Source organism: Coregonus lavaretus (assembly GCF_964263955.1).
Source record: "Coregonus lavaretus genome assembly, chromosome: 5".
Classification (NCBI taxonomy): domain Eukaryota; kingdom Metazoa; phylum Chordata; class Actinopteri; order Salmoniformes; family Salmonidae; genus Coregonus; species Coregonus lavaretus.
This window is the reverse complement of record NC_139992.1, coordinates 59784280-59798520: the sequence shown is the minus strand read 5'-3', so window position 1 is coordinate 59798520 and position 14241 is coordinate 59784280. Positions and strand designations below refer to the sequence as shown.

General features: G+C 43.2%; 1 protein-coding gene across 1 annotated transcript in view; it reads right to left on the bottom strand.

The window, feature by feature from the left end:
- Positions 1-14241, bottom strand: part of hecw2a (HECT, C2 and WW domain containing E3 ubiquitin protein ligase 2a) — a gene marked incomplete at its 5' end in the record, with an annotated part of 51451 nt that overhangs the window by 31360 nt on the left and 5850 nt on the right. Inside the window, 7 exons of the mRNA XM_084161717.1 lie at positions 1084-1934; positions 2067-2167; positions 2346-2485; positions 3111-3280; positions 7519-7588; positions 7811-7905; positions 8411-8518. Coding sequence (XP_084017843.1) covers positions 1084-1934; positions 2067-2167; positions 2346-2485; positions 3111-3280; positions 7519-7588; positions 7811-7905; positions 8411-8518 — 1535 coding nt within the window. The remainder of the gene's footprint in view (positions 1-1083; positions 1935-2066; positions 2168-2345; positions 2486-3110; positions 3281-7518; positions 7589-7810; positions 7906-8410; positions 8519-14241) is intronic.

The following is a 14241-nucleotide window of genomic DNA, read 5'->3' as shown; positions in this document are numbered from 1 at the left end:
GTTGTAGTATATTTTTTAACACTTTTGTCCCCAGAACTAAATTGAGAATCGGATGCAATTACGCAAGATTTTAGTTCTTGATTTCCAATATTATTATTTTAGAGATATACTATACATTTACATTTTAGTCATTTAGCAGACACTCTTATCCAGAGCGACTTACAGTTAGTGAGTGCATACATTTTTTTTTTTTCATACTGGCCCCCCGTGGGAAACGAACCCACAACCCTGGCGTTGCAAGCGCCATGCTCTACCAACTGAGCTACACGGGACCTATAGGCTATTTCAGGTGGAATTATTGCATAGAGAACTTTTAACCACAGGTTAAAAGCTCAGTGCAGTCAACATTCAGTGTTTCCTGTGTTTTGTATCATTTTGTCACGCCTACTCCCGCTCCCCCGCTCCAGCGCTCAACGTTGCCGGTCTACTAACCACCGGTCCTGGCAACCATCATTACGCACACCTGCTCCCCCTCATTACGCACACCTCGACCTCATCATCACCTTGATTACGCTCCCTTTATTTAGCCCTCAGTAGCCTCAGTCATCAGGCAGTATTGGTTTTGGCACGTTCAGTAAGCTTCTCCTGTTTTGTTTATCTGCCTTATTCTTATCATTAAACTCACCTTCTGCACCTGCTTCCTGACTCCCAGCGTATACGTTACACATATTGTACAACAGCTGATGAAACTAACACTGTAAAAGTGTGAAAACATTGGATCAGTGTTATTTCCTCATAGTTGCTTCTTGAAAATACAATCTATACAGGAACTTCTAATCAGCAGGTTTGCATCGGCAGGAGTTCTGGCTTTCCATGGTGACATTGTCATGTGGTAAATTGGTTAATAGACCAATAACAAAGAGAGCTCCAAACCTCTCTACCAATAACAGCTAGTTTTCAGTTTTCCCCTCCCCACTCAGACCACTCCCAGACAGTCCTAGCAAAAATAAATGTTTGCCCATTTTAATGGAATACTATTACAGTAAGGTACTTAATTGTTACCCAGAAATGATTTTATATTTATATAAAAACGGCTGCATTGGGCCTTTACGATCTACTTACTGCACCACCGGTCACACTCACCTGAGCTGTGGACATTGTGATTGGGCAACTGTCTGAGGAAGAGAAGACTGTCTGTGGGGCTGTTGCCATGGAGCATGTGTCAATCTCCGACGAGGGGTCGTCAGCGGGCCCCTGGCCCTCCTCTGGCCCCTCCAGGCCCTCAGCCAAAAGACTCTGGGACAGTGCCTCTGAGAAGAAAGGAACGTCCTCCACCTCTGAGAAAACATCAGGCTCTGAGGCGTCTTCCAAGTCGAGGGCCAGGTCTAACTCAGGTGCCACATAAGATTCACCACCAGAGGCACAGTCTTCCCCCATTACCCCCTCCTGTTCATCACCCTCCACCCTGGGCTGCGGCTGCTCAATGTAAGAGTCCTGCTGTAGCTCTGGGAAGAGATCTTCTTCTTCATGCCCCCCGTTGAGCAGCAGGGGGGACCCGGGCACCGGGTAGATGTCGGTGGACCCCGAGCGCTCCTCTTCTTCGTCCGAGTCAATGTGCAGCATGGCACTGAGGCGTGTGTGAGTGGGAAAGCTAGACCGCAGCTTCGGGGAGGCAGCGCCCAGGGGCCTCTCTCCGGGGCCCTTGGGGGCCTCGATGGCATCCAGGCCTTCACTTAGGGACCTCTGCAGCCGTTGAGGGCCAGAGTAGGATTCGCCCTCTGTGGTTCCGCCCTCTGTACCACTGAAGTCCCTGTAGTCTGGGACTGGATAGGCTGTGGCCCCGCCTTCCCAGGACCTCTGTGAGCCCAGAGAGCCAGTAGGGGAGGGGCCTCCAGTGACCACCCCCGGGAGTGGGTGGGGCAGATCCTCGTCATCTGACGGAGTCCCCGGGGCCCCGTTATTGGGCACACCAATGATAGAGTCTGGTGAGGCCCCTGAGCATGAAACAGAGAAAGATCGATCATTTTGTAATACCTTGATTTCTATTACATTACAATTCATCAGTGTGTACTTTCATTAGATATTGTTGTTTACAAACACAATAAATTAAAGGTAATGGTCTTCACCGTCAGGTCCAGTGGATGTGAGCTCCACTTTGAACTGCATTTGGCCACTCACATGCTCAGTGGGCAACCGTCGACACAGAGAGAAGCTCAGAGGCTGGACACTGAGGACAGACAGATGGACGGACATACAAACAACCAAATGCAATCACTCAACTGTAGTGAACACTCAATGATAAAGTACAGTGAACAATCAATAATTATGAACATGGGTCTACTTGAGTGTCAGTAAGAACACGTATGTCTTCGTATGTGCATGCGTCCTTTTGCCATGTTACCTACCCAGGTATCTTCTCAATCAGCCTCTGAACAGGAATGGTCAGCTGACCAAGGAAGCGCTTGATGATTGGTCGACTTTTGGCAAACTTGTCCTTGACCTCGATGTTCAGAATGTCTGTCATCAGTGCTACAAAAGTGTATTTCTACAGAGGGAGGGAGACACAGACTGTTAGAACATGTTTCTATGAGCTGGCTTTTTCACAAAAGATAAAGGTTAGATGGTGCTAAGCTAAGTAAACAACAAGTGAATTGCAGCAATCAGAGTTTCAGGACTAATTTAAGGGTACAGCAACTTAATCAGAAATCTGAAGTTCAGCACCACATGACAGTGGACAGTGACCATCTGAGACGCCAAGCGAGACGCCTAAAGGGAAAGCCTTGCTCGGCTCCCCATTAACTCTATATTTATCTAGACCAGGGATGGGCAACCCCAAAAGGCTAGGGGATGCATGTGTGGGTATGGATGTGGATACGCAGACCCGCCAGCCACTGCAGCCCCTCATGATGAGTTCAGATTTTGTGTCCCCCACCCCCATCAAAAGTTACCAATCCCTGACCTAGTCTCTTCAGCCATATTGATTTCAAACGTCTAACCTTTACAATATTGTAAATAATAGGGAACACATTTGTGTATAATTAAAATACACTTAATACTCAAGTGATTCTTTGAAACTTCATCTATAGTGAGTGAGTGACCTATAGGAGTGGAGGGAGCGTGTGCATGTATGTGCAAGTGTGTGTGTGCACATATGCATGCTTATAGATCACCTCTCTGTGCCACTTAGGGTTGGTGGTGTTGGTGATGATGGCGGAGCGTCTCTCCTGTCCGTGGTGGCTGAAGGTGGGGAAGCCGCTCCTCTTCCCAGGGTGGATGGACATCTTCAAGTAGGGATCCGGGTTGAAGAACATTCCCTTCTTCAGCCCCACCGCACGCATATCTACACAGAGGAAGATTATCATCACATCAGGGGATGTATGTATTAATAGTGTCAGAGTAGGAGTGCTGATCCAGGATCAGTGTAGCCTTATAGAGCACAAAAAAATAAGACTACATGGACAGGGGGACCTGATCATATATTCGCACTCCTACTCTGAGACTCTTATACATACAGTACGGCCCCAGGTCCTCCTTCACTGAGCATTGTCTGAGGCTTTGACAAAACAAAATTGGAGGCTAAACTGTCAACCAGAAGATGCTAGTTGGTGGAGATATAGGAGGATGGGCTTTGATACCATTCCATTTATTCCATTCCAGCCATTACAATGAGCCCATCTTCCAATATCTCCACCCAACATCTCCTCTCTGCAAATGCAGTGATGAAGGTTGTGTGAAACCGCAACACATTGGCAGTAGACAATATTTTTACCTTTTTCTTTTTTTTTACTTTGCAAAATGAAGATGCCAAGCCGTTTCAATAATGGCTTTTATCTGCAACTATATCATACATGTTTAGCCAAATCCAATTTCATGTCAATGTCACAAGCCAGGGAAACCAAAGGGCACCTTACTATATGAACTGCATGTATTGCAATTGGAGAGGGAACAGAATCTTCTGTGTTTTCACTAATTGTCTGAGGTTTATTGCAAAAGGAAGGATGATATACAGTGGGGAAAAAAAGTATTTAGTCAGCCACCAATTGTGCAAGTTCTCTCACTTAAAAAGATGAGAGAGGCCTGTAATTTTCATCATAGGTACACGTCAACTATGACAGACAAAATGAGATTTTTTTCTCCAGAAAATCACATTGTAGGATTTTTTATGAATTTATTTGCAAATTATGGTGGAAAATAAGTATTTGATCACCTACAAACAAGCAAGATTTCTGGCTCTCATAGACCTGTAACTTCTTCTTTAAGAGGCTCCTCTGTCCTCCACTCGTTACCTGTATTAATGGCACCTGTTTGAACTTGTTATCAGTATAAGTATTTGGTCAATAACAAAAGTTTCTCAATACTTTGTTATATACCCTTTGTTGGCAATGACACAGGTCAAACGTTTTCGGTAAGTCTTCACAAGGTTTTCACACACTGTTGCTGGTATTTTGGCCCATTCCTCCATGCAGATCTCCTCTAGAGCAGTGATGTTTTGGGGCTGTCGCTGGGCAACACGGACTTTCAACTCCCTCCAAAGATTTTCTATGGGGTTGAGATCTGGAGACTGGCTAGGCCACTCCAGGACCTTGAAATGCTTCTTACGAAGCCATTCCTTCGTTGCCCGGGCGGTGTGTTTGGGATCATTGTCATGCTGAAAGACCCAGCCACGTTTCATCTTCAATGCCCTTGCTGATGGAAGGACGTTTTCACTCAAAATCTCACGATACAAGGCCCCATTCATTCTTTCCTTTACACGGATCAGTCGTCCTGGTCCCTTTGCAGAAAAACAGCCCCAAAGCATGATGTTTCCACCCCAATGCTTCACAGTAGGTATGGTGTTCTTTGGATGCAACTCAGCATTCTTTGTCCTCCAAACACAACGAGTTGAGTTTTTACCAAAAAGTTATATTTTGGTTTCATCTGACCATATGACATTCTCCCAATCCTCTTCTGGATCATCCAAATGCACTCTAGCAAACTTCAGACGGGCCTGGACATGTACTGGCTTAAGCAGGGGGACACGTCTGGCACTGCAGGATTTGAGTCCCTGGTGGCGTAGTGTGTTACTGATGGTAGGCTTTGTTACTTTGGTCCCAGCTCTCTGCAGGTCATTCACTAGGTCCCCCCGTGTGGTTCTGGGATTTTTGCTCACCATTCTTGTGATCATTTTGACCCCACGGGGTGAGATCTTGCGTAGAGCCCCAGATCGAGGGAGATTATCAGTGGTCTTGTATGTCTTCCATTTCCTAATAATTGCTCCCACAGTTAATTTCTTCAAACCAAGCTGCTTACCTATTGCAGATTTAGTCTTCCCAGACTGGTGCAGGTCTACAATTTTGTTTCTGGTGTCCATTGACAGCTCTTTGGTCTTGGCCATAGTGGAGTTTGGAGTGTGACTGTTTGAGGTTGTGGACAGGTGTCTTTTATACTGATAACAAGCTCAAACAGGTGCCATTAATATAGGTAACGAGTGGAGGACAGAGGAGCCTCTTAAAGAAGAAGTTACAGGTCTGTGAGAGCCAGAAATATTGCTTGTTTGTAGGTGACCAAATACTTATTTTCCACCATAATTTGCAAATAAATTCATTAAAAATCCTACAATGTGATTTTCTGGATTTTTTTTCTCAATTTGTCTGTCATAGTTGACGTGTACCTATGATGAAAACTATAGGCCTCTCTCATCTTTTTAAGTGGGAGAACTTGCACAATTGGTGGCTGACTAAATATTTTTTTCCCCCACTGTATATAGATATATATACAGTACCAGTCAAAAGTTTGGAGACACCTACTCATTTGAGGGTTTTTCTTTATTTTTACTATTTTCTACATTGTAGAATAATAGTGAAGATATCAAAACTATGAAAAAAGACATATGGATTCATGTCGTAACTGGTAGTCACCTGAAATGTTTTTCCAACAGTCTTGAAGGAGTTCCCACATATGCTGAGCACTTGTTGGCTGCTTTTCCTTCACTCTGTGGTCCAACTCATCCCAAACCATCTCAATTGGGTTAAGGTCGGGGGATTGAGGAGGCCAGGTCATCTGATGCAGCACTCCATCACTCTCCTTCTTGGTATAATAGCCCTTACATAGCCTAGAGGTGTGTTGGGTCATTGTCCTGTTGAAAAACAAATGATAGTCCCACTAAGCCCAAACCAGATGGGATGGTGTATCACTGCAGAATGCTGTGGTAGCCATGCTGGTTAAGTGTGCCTTGAATTCTAAATAAATCACAGACAGTGTCACCAGCAAAGCACCCCCACACCATAACACCTCCTCCTCCATGCTTTACGGTGGGAACTACACATGCGGAGATCATCCGTTCACCCATACCGCGTCTCACAAAGACACAGCGGACCAAAAGGCCACATTTCCACCGGTCTAATGTCCATTGCTTGTGTTTCTTGGCCCAAGCAGGTCTCTTCTTCTTATTGGTGTCCTTTAGTAGTGGCTTCTTTACAGCAATTCAACCATGAAGGCCTGATTCACGCAGTCTCCTCTGAACAGTTGATGTTGAGATGTGTCTGTTACTTGAACTCTGTGAAGCATTTATTTGGGCTGCAATTTCTGAGGCTGGTAACTCTAATGAACTTATCCTCTGCAGCAGAGGTAACTCTGGGTTTTCCACTCCTGTGGCGGTCCTCATGAGAGCCAGTTTCATTATAGCGCTTGATGGTTTTTGCGACAGCACTTGAAGAAACTTTCAAGTGTTCTTGACATTTTCCATATTGACTGACCATGTCTTAAAGTAATGATGGACTGTCGTTTCTCTTTGCTTATTTGAGCTGTTCTTGCCATAATATGGACTTGGTCTTTTACCAAATAGGGCTATCTTCTGTATACCCCCCCCCCCTACCGCATTAAGAAGGAAATAAATTCCACAAATTAACTTTAACAAGGCACACCTGTTCATTGAAATGCATTCCAGGTGACTACCTCATGAAGCTGGTTGAGAGAATGCCAAGAGTGAGCAAAGCTGTCATCAAGGCAAAGGGTGGCTATTTGAAGAATCTCAAATATAAAATATATTTTGATTTGTTTAACACTTTTTTGGTTACTACATGATTCCATATGTGTTATTTCATAGTTCTGATGTCTTCACTATTATTCTACAATGTAGAATGAGTAGGTGTGTCCTACTTTTGAAATAGAAATCAGTTCGTTAATTTTGAGGCCAGTTGGAGGAAACTTCAGTCAATGATAGAGGCTGACTGTAAAGCTGCCTGCATGTAAGATGTGAGGTCCATTGCCATTCACGTTAGGACACTTAGGGTCAGATCTTGTGAGCATTTGCACCAATGCAAAGTTAGAACCTCTTATTTTCAAGTGGGAATAAGACATGTAAGGAGGAATAAAAAGGTTGAATAAAGTGGTAGCAGATTAGATTAATATGTTTAATCAAGTTTAATCTTATTGATTAATAAGATTAATCAATAAGGGAAACCCTGACAAAAGCAGTTTGCTGCCAAAACGTTGGCAATCTTCTACTAAATCATTTGAATTGGAACTATAGAGTGTACACCTTTTCTAAGACAGAGTCAATGAGGACATTTACCTGGTTTTAGCCAAACCACACCTCACCTGTTAAAGTAAAGCTGATTAGTTTGCGAGGATGATCTGTGGATGACTTCCCCTCACTTTGACCTTCTCCCTGAGAGACGCAGAGAAGTTGTATATTTTAACATTGACATTTTAGTCATTTAGCAGATGCTCTTATCCAGAGCGACTTACAGTTAGTGAGTGCATACATTTTCATACTGGCCCCCCGTGGGAAACGAACCCACAACCCTGGCGTTGCAAGCGCCATGCTCTACCAACTGAGCTACACAGACACACACACCATGCATGCACACAGACAGACATACACACACACCAGGACTCCAGGGTTCTTCACAGTGATGCAGGGGGTGGTTGCTCTCAGGGCTCCACTGACACCATGGTAGTACTTGAAGCAGATCTTGGTCTCAGCTAGAGGGAAATAGAAAGATTGTTGATATGAACACAACTTCTATTTTTCTCTCTTCACCAACTCTTTGGCTAGCTGAATCTCAATTGTGAGACGTGACTTCTAATCTTCCTTGTTAAGAGGGAAGTATGTACAGAGTAATGCAAAAATCTTGCTCACAATTACTTGTATTTACATGTATTACAGAATTAACAATTCAATTAAAAGTAGTGTACTATATAATTGCAGTGCAATTACCTTCCCAGTAGAATAATGGCCCTATGTGCCCTGCTCAAAAGTAGTGCACTACATAAGGAATAGGGTGCCATTTGGATCAAAACCTGTTTATTATTAAGCGTTGCCTCTCCCCCTTTCTTAATCTCATCCCATTGGACCGCACTTATTGCTCAAAGACCCTTTGAAACTTCATTTCCACATCATACTTGATCATATTGATGCTTTCTTTCTTTCCTTCACTCCCTCCTTCCCTTCCTTTCCTCTCCTCTCGTCTTCTCTCCTCCCACTCACCGTCCATGAAGTAAGGCCCAGGCTCCAGCCTCCAGACGATCTGGCCCCTCTGTGTCCCATTCACCCCACGATTCTTACAGTCCCACACATTAGACGGGCTGGTCTCATCTGAGCCGGCCGGGGAACAAAGAAGCTTCGTCAGTCCACTCAGTTTGTGTGTGGTTCTAAATGAGTGTGTGTGCATGTGTGTGTGCGTGTGTGTTGTGGTCTATAAAGACGTGACAGTGACTGACAAAATGTTTGATTATTGTACAACCTTGAAAATGGTTGACCCCAATGAAAACTAATGTTATGGTCAGATGTTTACTGAACAGCACATATCTACGCTCCACATTGCAGCCTTATCAACTCTTGTTCCATGTATAATGTCTGTTTTGCCCCATACCATAACCTCAACAGATACTTCAAACTCAGACAATTATCCTTTAATTCGTAAATGTAGTGCCTAAAATACATTCTCTACAACCTCTAACACAAAGGACAAGAAATTGAAACCTCCCACAGTGTTAAAACCGAGGGAATTCCCCTGTACGTAGCACTTTCACCCCCTTATAGTGAACGACCACTTCAGGCTGAACTAAACAAGCACGAAGCAGCATGATGTGGGGGAAAAGATGAGGAGGGGGGGGGGGGGGGGGGGGGTGATATCATTGAATGTCTGCTTAGTTGTGGAAAGTGGGAAAGCATGCAGCACCCCAGGGGGATTAAGACCCTGACGCTGGTAATGAAGTGCATGATGGCCTCGTGATCGATAGCTAAAGGGATCCCTGCATGGATTGCTTTCTCTGCTTTCTCCCTCCTCTCATATTTTCACCTGACAGGGATGATTGGGATCCCTCTTCCTTAAAGGAGGAAGGGGGGAAATCCAGACAGGTCAAGGGGCGGGTGGATAGAGGATTCAGAAGCTTCTTGGAGGTTGACTGACTCGTCCCACAGCCAATTATTATATTGGTAAACTGGTAAATGAGTATTAGAGAGGACTGTTAGACAAGCCTAATGCGATTGCATATAGTTTGTGTTAGATAAATACTATTGAGTTTGTTGCCTGAATGTATTTAGTGGGTATGCATTCTCGTATAGAACCAAATTGGTTATACTGTAGGTATGCTAAATGGCATATTATTATTATTAAAACAATATGTGGCTCATTATATGAATTAATATGAAAAAGTTGTTGGAGAAGTTGTTTTTAGCCTAAGTAGCCTTATACAGTGTGCCACTTAATATATACTGAACAAAAATATTAATGCAACATGCAACAATTTCAAAGATATTACTGAGTTACAGTTCATATGAGGAAATCTGTCAAATTAAATGAATTCATTAGGCCCTAATCTATGGATTTCACATGACTGGGAATACAGATATGCATCTGTTGCTCACAGATGGGCCTCAGGATCTTTTCCAGGTATTTCTGGTATTTATGCCATCGATAAAATGCAATTGTGTTCGTTGTCCATAGCTGATGACTGCCCATACCATAACCTCACCGCCACCATGAGGCACTCTGTTCACAACGCTGAAGTCAGCAAACCGCTAACCCACACGACGTCATACACTTGGTCAGCGGTTGTGAGGCCAGTTGGATGTACTGACAAATTCTCTAAAACAACGGAGGCGGCTTATGGTAGAGAAATGAACATTCAATTCTCTGGCAACAGCTCTGGTGGACATTACTGCAGTCAGCATGCCAATTGCATGCTCCCTCAAAACTTAAGACATCTGTGGCATTGTGTTGTGTGATAAAACTGCACATTTTAGAGTGGCCTTTTATTGTCCCCAGCACAAGATGCACCTGTGTAATGATCATGCTGTTTAATCAGCTTCTTGATATGCCACACCTGTCAGGTGGATGGATTATCTTGGCAAAGGAGAAATGCTCACTAACAGGGATGTAAACACATTTTAGTGCATATGGAACATTTCTGGGATCTTTTATTTCAGCTCATGAAACATGAAACACAACATGTTGCGTTTATATTTTTGTTCAGTGTAGTTTACAATCAAAATCCTGACCCTAAGCAGGGCATTAATACAGTGCATTCAGAATTATTCAGACCCCTTGACTTTTTCCACATTTCGTTACGTTACAGCCTTATTCCAAAATGGATTAAATTGTTTTTTTCTCCCTCATCAATCTAGACGCAATATCCCATAATGACAAAGTAAGAACCGTTTTTTAGAAATGTTTGCAAATGTATAATTCTTTAAAAACAGATATACCTTATTTAAGAATTCAGACCCGTTGCTGTGAGAATCGAAATTGAGCTCAGGTGCATCCTGTTTCCATTGATCATTCTTGAGATGTTTCTACAACTTGATTGGAGTCAACCTGTGGTAAAATAAATTGATTGGACATGATTGGGAAAGGCACACACCAGTCTACATAAGGTCCCACAGTTGACAGTGAATGTCAGAGCGAAAAACCAAGCCATGAGGTCGAAGGAATTGTCCATAAAGCTCAGAGACAGGATTGTGTCGAGGCACAGATCTGGGGAAAGGTACCAAAAAAAATCTGCAGCATTGAAGGTCCCCAAGAACACAGTGGCCTCCATCATTCTTAAATGGAAGAAGTTTGGAACCACCAAGACTCTTCCTAGAGCTTGGTCAGGGAAGTGACCAAGGACCTCAGACTGAGGCGAAGGTTCACCTTCCAACAGGACAACGACCCAAAGCACACAGCCAAGACAACACAGGAGTGGCTTCGGGACAAGTCTCAGAATGTTCTTGAGTGGCCCAGCCAGAGCCCGTCTTGAACCCGATCAAACATCTCTGAAGAGACCTGGAAATAGCTGTGCAGCGACGCTCCCCATCCAACCTGACAGAGCTTGAGAGGAGCTTGAGTCAGAAGTTTACATACACCTTAGCTAAATACATTTAAACTCAGTTTTTCACAATCCCTGACATTTAATGCTAGTAAAAATTCCTTGTCTTAGGTCAGTTAGGATCACCACTTTATTTTAAGAATGTGAAATGTCAGAATAATAGTAGAGAGAATGATTTATTTCAGCTTTTATTTCTTTCATCACATTCCCAGTGGGTCAGAAGTTTACATACATTCAATTAGTATTTGGTAGGATTGCCTTTAAATTGTTTAACTTAGATCAAACGTTTCAGGTAGCCTTCCACAAGCTTCCCACAATAAGTTGGGTGAAATTTTGGCCCATTACTCCTGACAGAGCTGGTGTAACTGAGTCAGGTTTGTAGGCCTCCTTGCTCGCACATGCTTTTTCAGATCTGCCCACAAATGTTCTATAGGATTGAGGTCAGGACTTTGTGATGGCCACTCCAATACCTTGACTTTGTTGTCCTTAAGCCATTTTGCCACAACTTTGGAAGTATGCTTGGGGTCATTTTCCATTTGGAAGACCCATTTGCGACCAAGCTTTAACTTCCTGACTGATGTCTTGAGATGTTGCTTCAATATATCCACATAATTTTCCTTTCTCATGATGCCATCTATTTTGTGAAGTGCACCAGGCCCTCCTGCAGCAAAGCACCCCCACAGCATGATGCTACAACCCCCGTGCTTCACGGTTGGGATGGTGTTCTTTGACTTGCAAGCGTCCCCCTTTTTCCTCCAAACATAATGATGGTCATTATGGCCAAACAGTTCTATTTTTGTTTCATCAGACCAGAGGACATTGCTCCAAAAAGTACAATATTTGTCCCCATGTGCAGTTGCAAACCGTAGTCTTGCTTTCTTATGGCGGTTTTGGAGCAGTGGCTTCTTCCTTGCCGAGCGGCCTTTCAGGTCATGACGATATAGGACTTGTTTTACTGTGGATATAGATTATTTTGTACCTGTTTCCTCCAGCATCTTCACAAGGTCCTTTGCTGTTGTTCTGGGATTGATTTGCACTTTTCGCACCAAAGTACGTTCATCTCAGCTGGTAGAGCACGGCGCTTGTAACGCCAAGGTAGTGGGTTCGATCCCCGGGACCACCCATACACAAAAAAAAAAAAGTATGCACGCATGACTGTAAGTCGCTTTGGATAAAAGCGTCTGCTAAATGGCATATTAAAATTAAATTAAATTAAAGAACGCGTCTCCTTACTGAGCGGTATGACGGCTGCGTGGTCCCATGGTGTTTATACTTGCGTACTATTGTTTGTACAGATGAACGTGGTACCTTCAGGCGTTTGGAAATTGCTCCCAAGGATGAACAAGACTTGTGGAGGTCTCTAATGTTTTTTCTGAGGCCTTGGTTGATTTCTTTTGATTTTCCCATGATGTCAAGCAAAGAGGCACTGAGTTTGAAGGTAGGCCTTGAAATACAGTGGGGAGAACAAGTATTTGATACACTGCCGATTTTGCAGGTTTTCCTACTTACAAAGCATGTAGAGGTCTGTAATTTTTATCATAGGTACACTTCAACTGTGATGGACGGAATCTAAAACAAAAATCCAGAAAATCACATTGTATGATTTTTAAGTAATTAATTTGCATTTTATTGCATGACATAAGTATTTGATCACCTACCAAGCAGTAAGAATTCCGGCTCTCACAGACCTGTTAGTTTTTCTTTAAAAAGCCCTCCTGTTCTCCACTCATTACCTGTATTAACTGCACCTGTTTGAACTCGTTACCTGTATAAAAGACACCTGTCCACACACTCAATCAAACAGACTCCAACCTCTCCACAATGGCCAAGACTAGAGAGCTGTGTAAGGACATCAGGGATAAAATTGTAGACCTGCACAAGGCTGGGATGGGCTACAGGACAATAGGCAAGCAGCTTGGTGAGAAGGCAACAACTGTTGGCGCAATTATTAGAAAATGGAAGAAGTTCAAGATGACGGTCAAAGGGGACAGGACGACTGCACCGTATTGAGGGGAGGATGGATGGGGCCATGTATCGCGAAATCTTCCCTCAGTAAGAGCATTGAAGATGGGTCTTCCAGCATGACAACAACCCGAAACACACAGCCAGGGCAACTAAGGAGTGACTCCGTAAGAAGCATCTCAAGGTCCTGGAGTGGCCTAGCCAGTCTCCAGACCTGAACCTAATAGAAAATCTTTGGAGGGAGCTGAAAGTCCGTATTTCCCAGCGACAGCCCCGAAACCTGAAGGATCTGGAGAAGGTCTGTATGGAGGAGTGGGTCAAAATCCCTGCTGCAGTGTGTGCAAACCTGGTCAAGACCTACAGGAAACATATGATCTCTGTAATTGCAAAAAAAGGTTTCTGTACCAAATATGAAGTTCTGCTTTTCTAATGTATCAAATACTTATGTCATGCAATAAAATGCAAATTAATTACTTAAAAATCATACAATGTGATTTTCTGGACTTTTGTTTTAGATTCCGTCTCTCACAGTTGAAGTGTACCTATGATAAAAATTACAGACCTCTACATGCTTTGTATGTAGGAAAACTGCAAAATCGGCAGTGTATCAAATACTTGTTCTGCCCACTGTACATCCAAAGGTACACCTCCAATTGACTCAAATGTTGTCAATTATCCTATCAGAAACTTCTAAAGCCATGACATCCTTTTCTGGAATTTTTCAAGCTGTTTAAAGGCACAGTCAACTTAGTGTATGTAAACTTCTGACCCACTGGAATTGTGGTAAAGTGAATTAAGTGAAAAAAATCTGTCTGTAAACAATTGTTGGAAAGATTACTTGTGTCATGCACAAAGTAGATGTCCTAACCTACTTGCCAAAACTATAGTTTGTTAACAAGAAATGTGTGGAGTGGTTGAAAACGAGTTTTAATGACTCCATGTAAACTTCCAACTTCATCTGTATGTATGTATATACAGTGAGGGAAAAAAAGTATTTGATCCCCTGCTGATTTTGTACGTTTGCCCACTGACAAAGACATGATC